This window comes from Cottoperca gobio, chromosome 5 (genome assembly GCF_900634415.1).
Source record: "Cottoperca gobio chromosome 5, fCotGob3.1, whole genome shotgun sequence".
Taxonomy (NCBI): domain Eukaryota; kingdom Metazoa; phylum Chordata; class Actinopteri; order Perciformes; family Bovichtidae; genus Cottoperca; species Cottoperca gobio.
In genome coordinates, this window is record NC_041359.1 from 14837613 (window position 1) to 14855462 (window position 17850).

The 17850-nt window shown below is 38.1% G+C and overlaps 2 protein-coding genes across 4 annotated transcripts in view; one reads left to right on the forward strand and one right to left on the reverse strand.

Annotated features, from left to right (window-relative positions):
• The window catches only part of ddi2 (DNA-damage inducible protein 2), a 9943-nt gene extending 2047 nt beyond the window's left edge, over nucleotides 1-7896 (reverse strand). Inside the window, exons 1-11 of one of the 2 annotated variants that reach the window (XM_029432196.1) lie at nucleotides 7756-7896; nucleotides 7429-7600; nucleotides 5476-5605; nucleotides 4577-4885; nucleotides 4351-4477; nucleotides 3939-4066; nucleotides 3447-3575; nucleotides 2917-3020; nucleotides 2585-2777; nucleotides 1207-1255; nucleotides 419-518 (exon numbers count right to left, since the gene is read on the reverse strand). In XM_029432196.1, coding sequence (XP_029288056.1) covers nucleotides 1245-1255; nucleotides 2585-2777; nucleotides 2917-3020; nucleotides 3447-3575; nucleotides 3939-4066; nucleotides 4351-4477; nucleotides 4577-4885; nucleotides 5476-5605; nucleotides 7429-7566 — 1269 coding nt within the window. In that variant the 5' untranslated portion in view covers nucleotides 7567-7600; nucleotides 7756-7896 and the 3' untranslated portion in view covers nucleotides 419-518; nucleotides 1207-1244. Of the gene's footprint in view, nucleotides 519-1206; nucleotides 1256-2584; nucleotides 2778-2916; nucleotides 3021-3446; nucleotides 3576-3938; nucleotides 4067-4350; nucleotides 4478-4576; nucleotides 4886-5475; nucleotides 5606-7428; nucleotides 7601-7755 lie in introns of those variants that run through there. The other variant, XM_029432195.1, reaches the window with a different exon arrangement.
• Nucleotides 7897-12514: 4618 nt separating this feature from the next.
• Nucleotides 12515-15648, forward strand: LOC115008572 (tumor necrosis factor receptor superfamily member 4). Of its 2 annotated transcripts, XM_029432258.1 has the most exons (8): nucleotides 12515-12642; nucleotides 12770-12892; nucleotides 13145-13273; nucleotides 13350-13416; nucleotides 13542-13828; nucleotides 13913-14005; nucleotides 14372-14458; nucleotides 14517-15648. In XM_029432258.1, the coding sequence occupies exons 1-7, from the start codon at nucleotides 12561-12563 to the stop codon at nucleotides 14455-14457; spliced, it is 867 nt and encodes a 288-aa protein (XP_029288118.1). In that variant the 5' UTR covers nucleotides 12515-12560; the 3' UTR covers nucleotide 14458; nucleotides 14517-15648. The 2 variants fall into 2 exon arrangements, with proteins under 2 accessions (XP_029288118.1, XP_029288117.1); XM_029432257.1 differs by having other exon boundaries at nucleotides 14372-15648.
• Nucleotides 15649-17850: the final 2202 nt, after the last annotated feature.

Genomic DNA, 17850 nt, shown 5'->3' on the forward strand with positions numbered 1-17850 from the left:
AACGATGTCAGACTCAGTCGCCTCCTGCTCCATGGGTTGAATGGGGGAAAGTTCCCCTACATTGGGGAGCACAGGGCTGTTCTTCACCTCATCTGATTCAGCATCCCCCTCTGCGTGGCCCGGCTGTACCTCATCCTCCGGATACTGGGATGCCGTAGTCATGTCTGCAGGAGGGGGACATGTACGGAGGGCGTCTGTTGAGGGACAGGGTACAGGGGACACCCTGGAGTTGCTATCGACAGGCAGAGGGTGAGGGTGGACCTGATGAGGTGTAGAACCAGCATCCTCTGCGGAACACAAAGGCCGAGGAAGCTCCTGTAGGCCAGGGTGGTCCCGGCACAGCCCTGGTGCAGAGGCCTGCTCCAAGGCGGTCGGAGCAGATGGAGAGCAATCCGGGGTTTGGGGTTGGCCAGAGGAAGGGCTTTGGGAAGGGGAGGGGGATGAGGACATTTGGTCTAAGGTTCTGGGTAATGTAAATGATGGGGGCTGCGGTGAGGTAGTTTGTCCATCTGCAGTGTCTATTGTAAGAGAAAATATAACTGGGAATGAAACAGTGTGTGAACCCATCTGGAAGCATTACTTTGGAAAATAAGGAAACAACCCAAAACACACATTTTCTAGCTGAAACTCTTATATTTGAACTATTCCTGAATACCCGCAAGGCCTGTCACGATAACTACTTTTGTTAGACGATATATTATCCCAGAATTAATTGCGATAAACAATATTTAAGTAATTTTAAGATATTTTTATGCCACAGAAATATGGATTATATAATTGCGTAATAATGTAAGTCCATCCTCTCAAAGAGCGATGAACATTTAATTGGAACCAAATAAATAAATAAAATGGATTCTCTTTTAATGGGCTCTGTTGTGTATTCTGGCTAAAATGTTAGTGACATTCTTATAAAAACTGACACGCATGTAAAAACAACGGGCAATATCGAGTTCAGCAAAAATTTAACAAAGTCATGTCCATAAATCGTACGATAAATCGATAACGTAATTATCTTGACAGGCCTAATACCCGCCGCACATATAGTGTGTGACGTGCTACCTTTTAACATTTATATGTATTCAGAATAAACAAACAACAAAAAAAGGCACAACATCAATTAACCAATCCAGCAGCAAAATAACAGCAAAATAAAAGACAAATAGCAATGGACTTAGCCCTCGTAATGGACTTGTGAATTTGCAGTACCTGGTTGGTCGGGCCCTCTCCAGCTGTCTCCAAATGCATCAGTGTTGTCCTGCTCAGGGGTTAGGGCGCACACCACACACATCATGCAAAGGGATGGAGAAAGTTAGCAGTCACACACAGAGCATGCACCAACCTATCAGCCTTTTCACACGCAGGTGTGAAAAGTGTCATCCAAAAACAACTTGAGCCTTTGTCCTAACAGAGAGGTCACAGTGTAATCACATAACCCGTCACTGAACCTCAGAAAACTCAATTGAGGTCAAACATTTGGTCAAAATCCCTTAACTGTGATAATCAACACCAAAATGGATTCAACGCCTCATATCTAGAGGGGGATTGCCTCATTTCACAACAAAGAGACTCCTGAAAACTCCATTGCAACTCTACAGCTGCTGCTTTTTGTTTGAATCCATTTGCAATGTGCAGCCATTACTGGACGTGACTGCCCGATGGAAACACGAACAAAGACTAAGTGTATCAAGGGCAATAGCACAAATGTCAATGTAGGCCTTGAAAAGCATAAAAAAAAAAAAAGGGAAACACTTTCGTGATTATGTTTTGAAGAAGATGAGAAAAGGTCTCTAGATGTCCCTGTTGGTTTGTCTTTGTATGTGGCTTCAAGTGCTGTTCTCACTCCTTCAGAGATCCATCTGCGCTGTTGGTGAACAGACTGATAAAACGTGACAGTCCATGCTGAACTCACTGTAATAAGATACACTTAGTACTGTTGATTAGCACTGATGGCTCCATTAAGTTTTAATGGAGTCACTGGAGCTTTAAGTGTCTCTGTGTATTTATGCGTTTAAAAACACAGTAAATGACAACAACATTACACCCACAAATGGCAGATAAAAACTAGGCATACAGAAGAGTGCTCTATGGTATGTCTGCTAAGGCAGAATTAGACCAATTAACAATCATATAGAGACAGGAGGTTGCTAATTAAGCGTTGACTCAATGACCGCCCTATAGAAATAGTTTCCTACTAATAAATGTGGCTTTAAGTGCCTTTTACTTAGCCCCGAGGACAATAGAGAAAACAAGCTAACAACATACCGAATCATAAGTGTTTCCCTTTAAGCCTAAAAGGCTTGATCTTACCCAAGAACTCATGAATCTAATTTTCTTTCATATGCTTATATTTTGCTGACAAACACTCATCAATTTCCTGACCTCATCTTATTCTAAAGCACATTTAATTTGCTGAGGTGATGATGATGATGATGAAGTGATCATGTGACTGAAAATTCAGATGACTGCATAAATGGAGTTGAGAGTAAGAAGCTTTAAGTGGCACATGCAAATGTGGTTCTAACTGAGCTGAAACAAGTCCACTGAAAAACAGGCTGAAGTGCAGAGATGGGAGTCGGTTTCTTACCGCTTTCCTGTATGGACCTCTGTAGTGCCTCCGCCAGTTCTCTGTCAGCTATCTCATCTGTACGGGTGTCTTCACGCCCCTCTGCTCCGTATGCCAGTCGGGCACACTCTGGCAGCTCTGCCTCAGATAGGAAGCTAGTCTCAGTGCATGTGGTGCCTATTAAAAGCAAGTTCTTCTTCAGGTCGATTGAACACTACAAGAAAAACAAGACAAATATTGCTCCCAGATATTCTTCAACTTTCTTGTACATTCAGAGAACAGAATCCCTTGTATTATGTAAATAATTCCAATACTGTGCTGCAGACTGTGATCAGATAAAAAGGGGCTCACACCTGATGTCTCTTCAGCATATCCAGGCCAAGCAGCATGTCCATCGGCTGGTCCTCCAAGATGGAGAAAGAACAAGGAAGGAAGATCCCCTCTATCTGGACCTGAGCTACGGGAGCGCAACGAGAACACAATTTAAACTACACTGAAATATCTTGCAAAGACTTGAATATGGATGCAGTTGAAGGAACAGATCAAGTTTGGGAAAATTATTCTACATACACATATTTTAAATCTCTGCGTGCAGTTTGAAAAGGTATGTTGAATGTAGGGCAGGAAGTTACTTTGCATTTGTTAAACTAGCATCATTTCTTACACAACCATTTCATAACCACACATTATACAAAAACCCAAAAGTTCCCTCATCACTTGGAACCACTTATTTCAAACCATTACTTTTATTAACAGGAAGTGGACTCAAAGACATACATTAATTGTGCTAAGCTGGGATATCTAACCATTCAGCACATTACAGAGATTGTCTGAATGAAAGTAGAAAAAAAGTGAGCAAAAACTGAAATAAAAAAACACTCACCCAAATGAACTCTGCCAATGATCTTCTGGGTGCCCACTCCCTTGGCGATCCCGGCCCAGCGACGGTCCACCAGCCGCATGATGTTACAGCGCTCAGCACATGCTTGGCTCATGATGGTCATCTGGGCTCCTAAAAACAAGGAAAGTCAGGCATCTACTAAATCTTTAATCGTAAAAAACAATTACAAAAAAAAAAAAGGCCTGCGCAATGAAGAGGGGAATACAATGCGGTGTAAATCCACATGGTGCAATACGTTTTATCATAAGCCCTGTTCAGACCTGGCATTAACATCAGTCTATTATCCGAGTACAGTATATTCAGACACTGATGCATTTGCAAATCAGAGAACTAAGCACACGGTTTGTTATCTTGTTTATCTGTAAAGCCACAAAAACCAAACAACATCCCACACCACATTTTAAATACAATTCCCGTTCATGGCTGGGAAATAGTTAACTACTACAAATGGGATCAGGATTTAATTGTCATTACCTGAGTCAACAAAAGCTTTCACAGGGTGCCCATTGACTTTGCAGTTAATGTAGAGCATAACCACCTGTCCAAAGCTTTCTGGGGCCTCCTCCATTGCAATGGTCATGTTTTCTTCCACATTGTGTTGCCTGGAATATGAACCAATACAAGGGTAAGAGACTTGCATTATTATAAAAAAGAAAGAAAGAATGAAAACATGTTGCTGAACAAGCTGCTTTCTCTTATGTTTTTTCTACATAGTACAGTCGAATTCATGAAAATGACTAATATCATTATATAACAAATGATTACACCACAGTATCTGGTAACGGAAGTAAAACTGAGGCTGTACCATGCTGAAGACGAGGGGTATCATGTGTTGTGTTATCAACATTCACAAGTTGTCAACAAAAGCAAAGTCTCTTCACAATACCTGATGTCCTCCTCAATCTTTGCTTGGGCATCCAAATCGAAAGGATCAGCAGTCAGAAGTCTGATCCTCTCTTGCTCTCTCTTGGCTCGATCCTGCTGCTGTTCTAGCAGCACTTTGGTGAAACGCTCTGAGGAGACGGACAGTTACGATAACATAACCGGTTCAAATCCGAATAAGAATAAAAAGCCATGAACAGAAATCGTGACAACAGCTTTTCTTTGTTTACCCAAGTCTCCGCTCAGCAGGGCCTCAGCAAGTGGCGGGTTTCGCTCCTTGAGGAGTGAAAGCTCATGTGGATTAGATAATAGCATCTGCTGGAGTAAGGCAGGGTCGTCCATCCCCTGAGGAGAGGAGCCACGAAAGGCCGCTGGCGTAGACGATTGTGTGGCGCGCTGCGGCTGCTGTTGAGGCTGCGGCGGCGGCGGCTGCGATGGCTGCGAAGCCTGTGGCTGCTGCGGCCTTATGGCACCACGTTGACTAGTCGAAGAAGAGGTGCCCGGGATTGTGATCGAACGAAAGTCAATATGGGGGAGACCTAAGGAGCACAAAAGATAAGTGGTGAGATTAGCATTTTACAAAATCTCTGTAAATAGAAGATGCATTAATCCATTACGTCTTTTCAACAGTGTTACCTTGTGTCCATAGATATATAACTCTGTTATTTTAAAACCAACACTTTAACACTTCCTGCAAGGTTCATCTTTCATTTTTGTTTACTTGCCCGGTAAGGAAAATGGGTCATAAATATACTTTCCCAAAGCCAATTTTGACTTTCCCCTATACAAATTGTTGAATTTATTAATTAGCAGAGTTGATAGATTTACTAGCCCAATGTGGTATTTTACTTGCCCTGGGAAATCCCTATTGTTTAGACCTATCCTAGTCGCTAACCAGAACAAGTGGGAGTAATACAGGTTTAATGAATGCATTTGAATGTGTTTATGTCATTATGAATATCAGCATTGTTGTTTTTGTCCTGCCCGTTTCTGAACTCAAGTCCATCTTTATTACACCCTCAGAGCAATTTATGGGCCCTTAATGTACAATAACTGATATCTTAACAGGAAGTTGGCAACAGACCTCAATCAATAGCTTTCATATCATTTCAACAAACACGTGCTTTACCTGGAAAGGCCGTCTGTGTAGTTGGTTGCCTTCTGTCAGCTTGCCTGAGAACCACCACATCTCCATCCTTAACACCATACGTCCCCAAGGCACGAGTGGGGTCTTTGAGGGGCTGTTCTACATATGTGATCTGTTTATGGAAAAATACAGAATTCAATTTGATATCATCATACAGAAGATTTAAAGATTATTGCTTCTGTTGTATGATTGATGATGTGGATTTTAGATTATAGAATTCACAACTGAATAAGCTAAACATGCTGTAAATGTATTTGTTTTAGGTCATTTATCCCCCTCACTTTCGGTTTCCCGCGGGCCACCAAAAACATATTTTTAAATAATAACGTAACATAAACATAACATAAAGCTGCATCAATTATGAAAGGAAAGTGATGTTGGAAGCCTGTTTCTAAGGCAGTAGTAATGGATTGCGTGTTACAACATGTACAAAAAAAGAAAGAAGCAAATCCTCATAAGTTAGATGGTGAAATTAGAGAACCTTTGGCATTTTTGGTTGAACAATTTACACAAACTATCGCTCAAAAAGCTCTAATAGAGTTTAATGTAAACCTGTCTGATATAGCATCAATGCAACCACAATTAGAGGCTTTGCTAAGGCCGTTTTTATTGCATGGCCACATTGAATACATTTAAATTATTGTGTAACATACCCGCTTTCTGTTTTTATGCACACACACAACATAGAATTAACATAATTACCTTAGAAGTACTTCTTTCTTTGAATACTTTTAAAAGGTTTTTTTACAAACTGCCCTGAAGGAAACATGTTTCCGTTTTACATAATCCTTGAATCTGTTATGGATATTGCTGATATGGCCTGTATGCCTCTCTTCTTTTATTATTAACCTTGTATTGCCTTTATTGTAGGTGTTCTGACCTGTGAAATTGTTTTTTTGTGATTTTGTTTTGCAAATGGAATAGCCTTCTTGGCTAAATTAAATTAAAAAATAAAACGTTACCTGTATTTTGGACAAAGAAATCCAATATTGTGAATCATTAATATAGCAATATCAGTTACAAATAATCTCAATTAGATATTCTTTCTAAATTGTTCAGCCCTATGGAATATAGCAATATATAATTGAAAGTATCATCACTTTAAACATGTGTTCTGGTTTGAGTCCCCAAGTGTCAAAAGCATACAAAGCTTTCCAAAGTAGTCAAACTGGGCAGCACAATTACAAGCTGCAAACTAACCCCAGTCACCATGGCAAAGCAGTCCAACCCTTTGTGGTAAAATGTTGCTTGAAAGACCACAGACATCCCTTAAAATCAGCAATTTCATTTCCTGCCATCAGGGCCCTTTACAAAGAAAAACATCTATAGAAAATAGTTTGTCCCTATTGGTATGCAATTAATAATGAGCCAGGACAGCCCCTTTGTGAAGCCAGTTTACTACTTCAGCACACAACATTGTATATCTATTTAATTAACCTGGATTCAGTCCTCACCAGAGTACCTGGTGCTCCTTTTAATGTAGCGTCTATTGTGTTTTAATGTGTACTGTCTGGGTGTGACAGACAAATGTCTGACTCTTGTAAGCCAAAGTAGACAATAAAGCAAGTTTCAAGTCTAACGTTACTGGAACAACGGACATACAAAATGTGTCTTTTTAAGCGATAAGAAAATCAGTTAGTTTGTTTAACTTTGTGTATCTGTTAGCCTAAACAATTGTCCTCGACATTTTAACTAGTCTGACAGCAGTTAGCTTCATTAGTTTGACTTTCACCTACAGTTAAAGCCGACTGTTTGTAACCGTTAATAACCGTTGGAGGCACAAGTGGTCAAATGTGTCTGTTGCTGATAAATTAAGTTTCGCAACACACCGTCGATCAAAACAGCAAAAGTCCGATTCATGCTAGCAAGTCAGCAAGTCAGCTAGCTAGCTGTTAGCTATGTTAGCTCTCTTGCTATAGCTAGCCTGGGTCTTACTTGAATTTCCCCAGCTGGGATTCCTGATTCCAGTTCACACAGTGCTATAAAGTCTCTCAGCTCCAGCTCTGGGGATACATCGAGGGCGAAGGTGGTTTCTGGGCTATCCCTCGGCTCGCAGAAAACGGTGACCAGCATCGCTTTTTTTGGACAGGATCACTAGACAGACCCGCTGCAACAGAATGCGGTTAGTGTAGTTCCTTGTTTCACAGAGGAAACCCCCAATTATTATTTGAATTTAACCAGTTTTAAGACGTGCTTCAGTACAAAATGCGTCAAAGCGGAAACTAATATTACACCGAAAGACAGTGACTGCTTTACACTTACTGGATAAAAGTCTGAAATGACAGTTTCTCTTTTAACAACAACTAAACAACATCAAGTATTGCTCAGTAGTGCCGCATTTCATCTCATTTGCTTTTCGACATGCCGCATCACAGAATTTGCAGTCGTGAGTAGTTTCTTCTTCTAATCTTAAAAAACACTGCAAGCAAGACTTTTATTACCACCACCTACTGGACCATTTTAGAAATTACACACATGCAAGACAAAGGATAGCCTAATGAAATGTGGAATAATTATTATAAAGGACATCATTTTCAGTAAATGTAAATGAAACTATTCTTAGATATGTTTAGGGAATAGTTTTTTTGTGTTTAATACAGCGAGATAGGCCTAAATATATAAAATATAGATATAAAGCAGCATTTTAAGCTTATATATATTTTTGAAACAGTTTTTGCTGTAACTTGGAGTTTTGGATTTTATCTCCATCTAACATGAAATTACCAAAACAAAGTTTATTAGCACATTTCAAGGCAATTAAATGACACATTAAACAAGAAATACATGATGGGAAAACCAACTTGTTTCTTGCTCTTTTATGAGAAAAGTATTTGTTTTGGAGCTGCATATTGATTTATTGTTTGTAAGGAAGGCTTTATGAAATATAAAAAGGTTAAATCTGAATGAGCAGTGAATGTAATTTGTTTTTAAAAATATTTTTATTTATATAAACACACAGGTTACTTGTACTTATCATATTTCAGGTTTGTGAGTTCAGTGTTGAACTGAGGGTAAATGGGAGCTGCAGATTCATGTACAATAATCTGTAGCCTAATTTTCTTAGTGAACACAACAAAAACAAACACACAATCATTGGTCATGGGCAGTGGGCTAATTGATAACTATGATGTTTTTGTATTATACCTCTTTTAATCAGACACTGTCACCTTTGCTGTACTGTCTGTATATTAAAATGTTCTCAGTTTGAGTTTTTCTTCAACATTACCACAAGATTACATCCTGTGTGCAGAGGCTTTTAATAGACTTGACTTAAAACAAAACACAAAACACAAAAGCTTTTGAGCTAGGTAGGGGTGGGGTCTTTCATAAATACTGTCAGCTAGTGACAAAGTAAAGAAAACACGTGTTGATGTAAACAATACTTTAAAAGTGTAGTATTGTTGTACTAGGCACCACACAAACTTGTTGGACAACACCAAATTGTCGATTTCCATCCCCTTAATGCGTGTGCCTACTGTCACATTGTGTGTTTTCAGAGTGACATTACATTTGCTGACACCTTTGTCCAAAGTGAATTACAATAAGTGCAACAAATCATGAGGATACAAACCAGCAAGAATCTTGAAAGTACAATAGCTTCAAATAAGCCAAACCAATGTATATTTACATATTATATTTAGGCTGCTGCATTCTGGATGACCTGTAGAGGTCAGATGGCACATGTAGGTAGTCCAGCCAGGAGGGAGTTGTAATAGTCAAGGCGTGAGATGACAAGAGCCTGGACCAGAACCTGCGTCACCTTCTGGGTATTGTAAAGTGTGTGTCTGCAGGAGCGGGCTGTTGCAGTGATGCTGGCATTAAAGGACAGTTGGTTGTGCAGTATCACACCCAGATTCCTTGTAGTCCGAGTCGGGGAAACAACAGATGTTGATAGTAAATTCTTGGATGGGAGAGCCCTTCCAAGAAGGAAAAGCAGTTCGGTCTTGTCGAGGTTAAGTTTCAAAAGTTGTGCAGACCTTAGTGTCAGCCAGACAAACAGAGATGCGTGCCTCCACCTGGAACCAAGAGTGTGACCATGAGGTTTCATATATCTTATGTGAAAACCAATGTGGGGGGTAACGGTAACCTACATATAGAATTAAGAATTACGCACTCAAAGAAAGACCTAATAAAAATCCCACAGCCACCAATACTTTCTCTTTTCGTATACAGGAAACCTCTGCTTCACCCGTAACGACACTAACCAGTCGAAGAGCAACACATTTGAGCCCAAAAGAAAGGAGTTTATTTAAATTTAGAGGTCTACTAGTCTCTATGGCAACTATGTTGACTCAACAAATCTACAAATTACTGTAGTTTAATACTACAATTGTAAAATATAATCATAAACAAACTGAGATTTACTATTAAATCCTTTAAAGACTTTTGTTTGCTCAATGTATAAATTCGTTTTGCGGTCACTAGTGTGCAGTTGAATTATATTTCAGTTGATGAGAAGTGAGGACCAGAACTGAATGTAAAATGTTTTTATTGTACAAATCAGTCATATTATCTACAGAATACATTTTCTGTGCATTGGTAATTATTACATTACATTACATTCATATAGCCGACGTTCTTATCCAGAGCGACTTACAGTGAACTAACTACAGGGACAGTCTCAAGTTAAGTACCTTGCACAGGAGCACAATGATGGCAGCCCAGGTATTGAACTCACAGCCTTCCGGTGTTCTCTTTGGAAGGCGTACCACTAGGCCACTAGGCCATCACCATCCTTATGAGTATGAGAAGATTGCACAAGGCTGGCTTATTTATTATCTTCTTAGTCTCATGTCTTCGTGTCAATTTTAAGTCCTGTTAAACCTTTTTCAATTCAAGGGCACAACATAGATTTGTGTGTACACAGAAACAACATTCATTCCACATATGCTTCATCTTAACGCAAAATGTTGATAATGCAAAAGAGTTGCCCATGAGAACGAATAGACAATACAAGGTGTGTTAAAGCCCCTACAAACAGACAGTCCGCCAGCACAGTATGCTGCTGTGAGCAGATTGGGCTTGATTGACATCTCCTTCACTCTCCACTGAGTTTTGTTGTACCTGATAGTGTGAGACAATTTGACATATTTATCATTCGTGTTAGTCCACAGTGTCTGGGGACACAGCAGAACTCCCGCCCTATCTCCTCCCAACTTCTACCTGAAAAGAGTTCAAATGAGCCAGAGTGATTGAACTCCCCTGTGTGAAAGTGTGGGGCCTTTAGAGAGAACTTGGGATGAATGAAGCATCCTGGTACAACTGTATGACTGCAGCATGGGCTGAACAGTAAAAAAGAGTAAATGAACAGAAAACTATATTTACTTTGGTGTGATATATCTACTAATACGGTTCAAATTAAGTGCTGAAAGGTTGCCACAGTTCTTGTCCATGACCACCTCTGAGAGGCCCCTTAGCTTTTAATGCTTATGGATTGTCTAAACTTTACCAGCAAAAAAGGAAAGAAAGTTGATTTGTTTACATAAGAACGGTATGTAAAGTTCTACTACCCTAACATGCTAACAGTTTCTTTAGAGAAAGATTTCTGTAAACTTTTTCTAGTGACACTAACTCTCTTGCAAGTCGTAGTGGCCTGATTAAAACCTTCTGTGACGTCAGAAAGAGACAAACAATAGTCTTTCCTCCTGCATCTTGGCAAGTATTGAAATTCACTTTGAGCTTTCAAATGAACCCATTCATCCCATCATGTAACTTGACTTTTTTAACTTGTTGAATTGGTTTATGTTAATATTGAATCAAGATTACAATCACTTGATGTCACTTGTAGAGGGAAATATGAAGTATTTGGTAACTTCACTGAGCGACAGCCACCTAAAGAACTTGAGCGGAGGTGCATTTTAAACATCCGTTTTCAAGAAACGAGCAAGCATTTGTGTGGTTGTATATCTTGCAGAGTGATCAAACATATGCGGTTATTTCCATCTGCTCTTTTAGTCCTTATGCAAAGTAACCATGTCATGGTATTACTGGCAAAGCAACATAAACCTGCTTAGTTTCCGAACATCAAACCACTGAGTTTTTACATATTTTCCTATTAGTCCTGACAGAAAGAAAAAAAGCCTGGATAAAGGTTAATAAACAGGTCAAAAAAAGCTCTAAGGCTGTTTTTATAATAACATTCTGTTCCATAAACACTTTTATAAGGGAGAAGGCTGCTGCAGATGGAAAGATATTTTTTACCTTTATCAGTTTTGATGTTTCTTTTGATAAACTGCTTAGTAATATATATATATATATATATATATATATATATATATATATATATATATATTTATTAGGGCTGTCAACACACATTAGGGCTAATATATATATGCATATTTGTAATAATTACTTATTTCATATCAATTAAATTAGCTTTTTAATAATTTGTCATTCATCATCATCATCATCATTGCCATCATCAAAATACATATTTTAGTTAAATGTTAAGTAAAAAATGTCTGTTTGAACAATTGAATTACTGAAAAAATCAAGTACATTCATAACCTTGGAAACAATACCTAGTTTGACAAACAAAATAGTTGCTAGCTTTTTCCAATGTGTATGCTGCAAGATTAAAATTGTTTTAAAGAGTGATTTGAGATTCAAAATCCTGAAACAGTCCGCCAGCACAGTATGTTGCCTGATTAGCCTTCTTCTTAAGATCGTGTGAGCGTGTCCAGATTGGGCTTGATTGACATCTCCTCCAGTGAGTTTTTCACATAGAAAAATGCATTAATGCTAACTTGCAAACTGTAACTTATTATTATCCTTCTTATTTTCAGTTTTTAGTAGTATTAAGTATTAAGCTATAAGTAAGACATTAAATACATTATACGTTTGGGCTTATTAGTGTCCTCACTACTATTTATTACATCAAAACCTAAATGTTTCCATCTGAAAAAGAAAAATGGTTGTGAATGAATGAATGAATGATGGGTTGTTTTAGATTTACACGTGGGTTTTTCACATCTATAAAGGTGATGGTTTCCCGTCTGGCGTGTTTCTGTCTCACTGCTCTGTGGTCTTACACACAGGAAACACTTATCAGCACTGAAGTACTGAACATGTTCCTGCTCAAACTGCTTATATTCACTTTAACGTTTTATGAACTTATCGTTGATTTGGATGCCACGATTTGCCCAAAAGGTAAAATATGACTTTCTTGTACTCAGCTGTAATTTTCTGTCTCATTCTGCATAATGCCGAAGAATATACTAATGTTTTTGCTTTACAACTTCCTCATATTCTTTGTGTGATTTTGAAATAAATCAAGGTCATCAAGTAGTTCTTGGCAAAGCCGGTGGCAGTGATGGTTGTGAAATCTGCCCTGATGAATATTACCAGCCTGAAGAGAATGATTCCCAACACTGCCGAGCATGTATAAAGTGTGATGAGAGTAAGTGTTGAAGATTTGATATGATGTATTTTTTACAAAAAGAAAAATCAATATTGTAGGCAATAGCTGAAAAATCTACATATTATTTTACACACTAATTACTAATGAGTCTGATAATAGAGACAAAACTTTGCATCAAATTGTAATAAAAAAAATGTGTTTCACTTTATGCGGAAGAAGAAACTTTATTTTTATTTTCCCTAAAAGAAATGGGTAAGTAAGTATCATGTGATATGTTTTTTGTTGTTTTAGGAATGGGCAGTGTACTTAAAGAGCAGTGCACGAAAGAGAAAAACACTAAATGTCAGTGTCGCAGAGAATTTGTTCCTTTGGATTCTTCCACTTGCAAATGCAACAAGGGATTTGAACTACAACATGGAGGTACATATCACCCAACACTGACTACCGTATGTCAAAGAAATGGTCTTTTTATTAATTCATTATTTTTCCTTGACAGAATGTTCAGAATGTTCAGAGGGATATTTCAGCAGACGTATAAACTCGCGCTGTCAAAAATGGAAAGAGTATGTCCGCTGTATAATTAAGTATTTGAAAACTCTGTTAACACATTATATATATATATAAAACTATTTTATCTCAAAAGTAGTTACCCGTTCTTTACAGCTGTATAATTTATCCTTCATTCTAGATGTAAATCCGGAGTGAAGTCTTTGGGAACCAAGACCTCAGATGTCATTTGTAATGTAGAGTTGAACAGTGACATCACTACACCAACGACATCAAACAAAAGAGTTTCCCTAATCACACGATTGACATCCCAGCGTTCATATGAGGGGGACAAAACTCAGAGAGGCCATCCTACCACTACCATCACTACCACCAGCAGCAGAACCTTCACCATGGCTGCTCCAGGACACACAAGGGACAATTTGCAGCCTCTCCATCCTTCAGACACAGGCACCTACATTGGTGCAGGTAAGACATTTGCTGCTATCTTTTCACGACACAACTTCATAAAAAGTAATAGAAAGTAACCACTGGCTTCCTTGTTTTGTTCAGGTATGGTCCTCCTCATTTTTGGAATTATGGGATTGCTTGTACTGACCGTTGTGACCTGCAAGCTGCACATTACTCCTCAACTAGCAGTACCAAGTATGTCTCATGGTTAAAAGTAAAGCGATTCTGCGCTTAAAGGAATAGTATGACATTTTGGGAGATATTTGTTTTCTTGCTGAAAGTTTCATGAGAAGATCGACTTTCTGTTCATTTACTTTCGTGAAAGCGGTATCGATCTTCTCATCTAATTCTCGAAAAGAAAGTGAATAAGCATATTTCCCGTCAATTTATTGCTTTAAAAATTAAACTCCTAAATTGAAAGGCATTATTCATGATTCATTCTTGGCTTTGTGCTATTTACCAAATGTGCTCAATATATTTTAAAAAGGCAAGGAAGATTTATATCTATTGTGGATTTAAAGAGTATTATTTTAATAATTATACTTTAATCTTTGTTTTCAGAAAATGACTCATTGTGTCGAAGCCCAGTTGAGGAAAGCGGAGATAGCAGTCAATCTTTTCTCAAACTGAATCCAGAGGAGCACTGAGGTCTCAAATGAATCCAGAGGAGCACTGAGGTCTCAAATGAATCCAGAGGAGCACTGAGGTCTCAAATGAATCCAGAGGAGCACTGAGGTCTCAAATGAATCCTTCGACTAAGAATTTTTAGATCACATAATTATAATTTTTCTTATGTTATTGGTAGAAATACATCAGAAAAACGATTTACTGTACCTGTATTGTATCAGGTGTAAGTTAAATAGTAAAAGGTAGCTTACCTAATAGCATTTTATATTATCAACCTTTGTTTCTCTCTCTAAAATGCACGTATGTTTTGATGTTTTTAAGCCTTATTGTGTTATATAATGCAAAATGGTTTAATGGGGCAAAAGACAAGTTTCTGAGAAATATACAGTATAAACAGTATTGTAGTAGGAATCAATACCATCGATTATGAACTGCTAGAGAGACATTTTACTTTCTTCATGCAGTTTTTTCTGTCTCTACTTTTTAAATGTTTTGTTTAGTCAGTTCTGTTCTACTGTAGCAGATCTTTTGAGTCAAAAACATGCTTTCAGTTGTGTGTGGGGTTGGGGGATTTCCCGTAGTGGATTTTAATGTGCCTCTTTTCCCCACTGAGAGATACTTCCTCTCATGTTTTCGTTTCAGCAATTGGAATGATTGATTTTGTAAATGTGGAGACTTTCATGTTGTTTATACCTCACTGGAGACTTTCCCCAGATCAGTAGAGTCAGAGAAGTTATGAAAGCATGTTCTCATTATTTTTATTCACTTAGGTTTTACTAAGACAATCAAGCCTTTAAATCACAGCTGGGTTTGAGCGTACCTGGCGGGCCCAGGTAGGATCTCAGGAACTCATCTATACCTTTAACAGCGCCCTCTGTTGGAATACCTCAGGGATTGAAATGACCTAACATTTCTTATTTACAGTAAACTCAGTGGTGGACAAAGTATTCAGGTCCTTTACTTAAGTACAAGTATCAGTACAACAAAGTAAAAATACTAATTTTACTTAAAGTATCAAAAGTGTGTTTTGAGTTGTTGGACTTTTCTCTAATGTTAGATTTTTCTTCACTGTTTAAACAACAAACCAACTTGTTGCCATGTGACTCACATTGCTTGTTTGTGAAATATTTTGTCAGCAACTTTTGTTCTTTGTTTTGTGCACTGTGGTGCCCTGATATGTGAATAAAGATTTGGCTTTTTGTACAACTAAACTACCTACCTTGAATCTGAACATTTGTTACAGAGAATATGAACATACTGGAAACCCTGCAGATACTTTCAGTAAATGTCAGTGATCCAGGAAGTCGGTGTGTGGTTCCAAAGAAATATACAACACGCTACCCAAACCCTTTGTTTTTGTAGAAATAGCTGCAACTAAACTCAATAACAAGAATTAATGCCACCAACTAAAACAAGTATCCTTTATGCATACATATTTTTATATTTTAAACCTGGTTTTTACTTTCTTTTCAACTATATATATGTATGTGTATTTTTAACAGGTTGCAGGAGATATTCTCCTTTTGTATGTGCTATTAATTCTGTAAAAGGTAATTATAGCTTATGACTTGGTTTTATTTTTTGTAATAATCACACTGAAAGCATGTGTTCGTCCTTCAGACAGCCATTATTGCAGATTACATTGTCACAAGCGAAAACACCACACTTTCAATATCTGTACTGTATGTATGTACTGTATGTACTGTATGTATGTACTGTATGTTTGTATGTACGTACGTATGTACATATGTATGTACTGTATGTATGTATGTACTGTATGTACGTATGTATGCAAGTACATATGTATGTACGTACTGTATGTATGTATGTATGTATGTATGTATGTATGTATGTATGTACTGTATGTATAACTATCATTTAGTAAATGACAAACTGAACTAAGCGCTGACGACAATGGAGTGCATCTTCTCATGCTGTTACTATAGTTACAATCACTGGGATGGAGTTAGCTGTTAGCCGGCGGACAGCAGAGTCTTGTGGTGTGTTTAGCTAACGGAGCTAACAGCTAACTGGGCTAATCACATAGCAGAACTGAGAGTTTACAGTTTACAGTAAATACATATACTGAAGTACTTCAGCTGAGTACAGTTTGGAGGTAAAAGTAGCATACTTTGAGTTTCCCTCAAGGGACAACAACTTTCCCCCACATTTGCAGTAGGAGGCTACTGCACAAGTAAACAGACCTTGATGTGTAAAATCAGTGGAGTTCCCCTCCAAGGGCGAGGACTACTTTAATGTATTTTCGATATTGATCACTGTTGGTTCTGTGGTTGTGTCATATTTCAAAGGACACAAAGATCTTTAGTGTTGCCTTATGCAATGTCTTATTTACCCTACTTCTGTATGCAGTGCCATCACATGCCATACCGTAACCTTAAGTGAGTTTCTGTATTATCCCGTTCAGCTATAAGTGACAGCACATGTCTTCCTCCCACCCTCACCACAACACCCACAGAGTGGGTGGTAATCTACTTGTGCAGTGCATTGTTAAGGCAGATCCAGCTGTTTATGATGTCTATATTGCCCTTTGTGGCTTCACAATGACGATTCACACTACGTATAAGTACGCCTGTTGTTATATCCCATGCTGACGGAGGTTTCAACATGTGACCATGTGGGTGAGTGACTGTCAGAGAGAGGGGTAAATGTCGTTGATAATATTGGTGGTACAGCCCAAATGTGATGAGGTTATGATGGGTATGACCGTCATAATGACCATAATAACCAACACACATGACTAGGTGTTACTATGCATTGTGCAATGATCAAGATTAACACTAGTTCTACTCAATGAAGCATAACACACAGAATTCATGCAAATGAAAACCACAGCAAACATCAAGCTCTCCTGTCTGGACCACAAGTCATGCATCAATAACAATCATTTACAACCAATGCATTTTTAAATGATAAATTAGGATGTTGATTTTTTTATGATCACTAAATTAATAGTTTTGTATTAAAATGTTCCATTACAGTAGCCCAAGATAATGTTGCCAGATTGCTTGTTTTGTGAAATCAACCGTACAAAACCCAAAGATATTCAATTTACACTGAAGTTAGAGAGAAAATAACAACCAATCAACACATTTTGACAAGTTGGAACCAGCAAATGATTGCATCTTTGTTTAATAACTCACTTTAATGATTTAAAGTGGTTGATGATTCAGTTACTGTCAATTTAATTTAATAATCATTTGAGCACTACTCAACAGTGTTTTGGATTTTCTAGGAAAATCCCCCCTCCTGTACGAAATGCGGACAAACACAATCACACTACACCTACAGTAAATTGACAGCAGTTGATACTTTACACCTAATTATGCATTTCTGTGCGTCATTGAAGCTACATAATCACGGTCCAAATTCACATGCTTACCTGCTGTATCTGA

Coding starts and splice junctions, on each gene's coding strand:
- LOC115008572 (XM_029432257.1), top strand. CDS start 12,561: ATGTTCCTGCTCAAACTGCTTATATTCACTTTAACGTTTTATGAACTT. Junction 13,417..13,541: donor CGCTGTCAAAAATGGAAAGA/GTATGTCCGCTG, acceptor CCTTCATTCTAG/ATGTAAATCCGGAGTGAAGT. Junction 14,006..14,371: donor TCCTCAACTAGCAGTACCAA/GTATGTCTCATG, acceptor CTTTGTTTTCAG/AAAATGACTCATTGTGTCGA.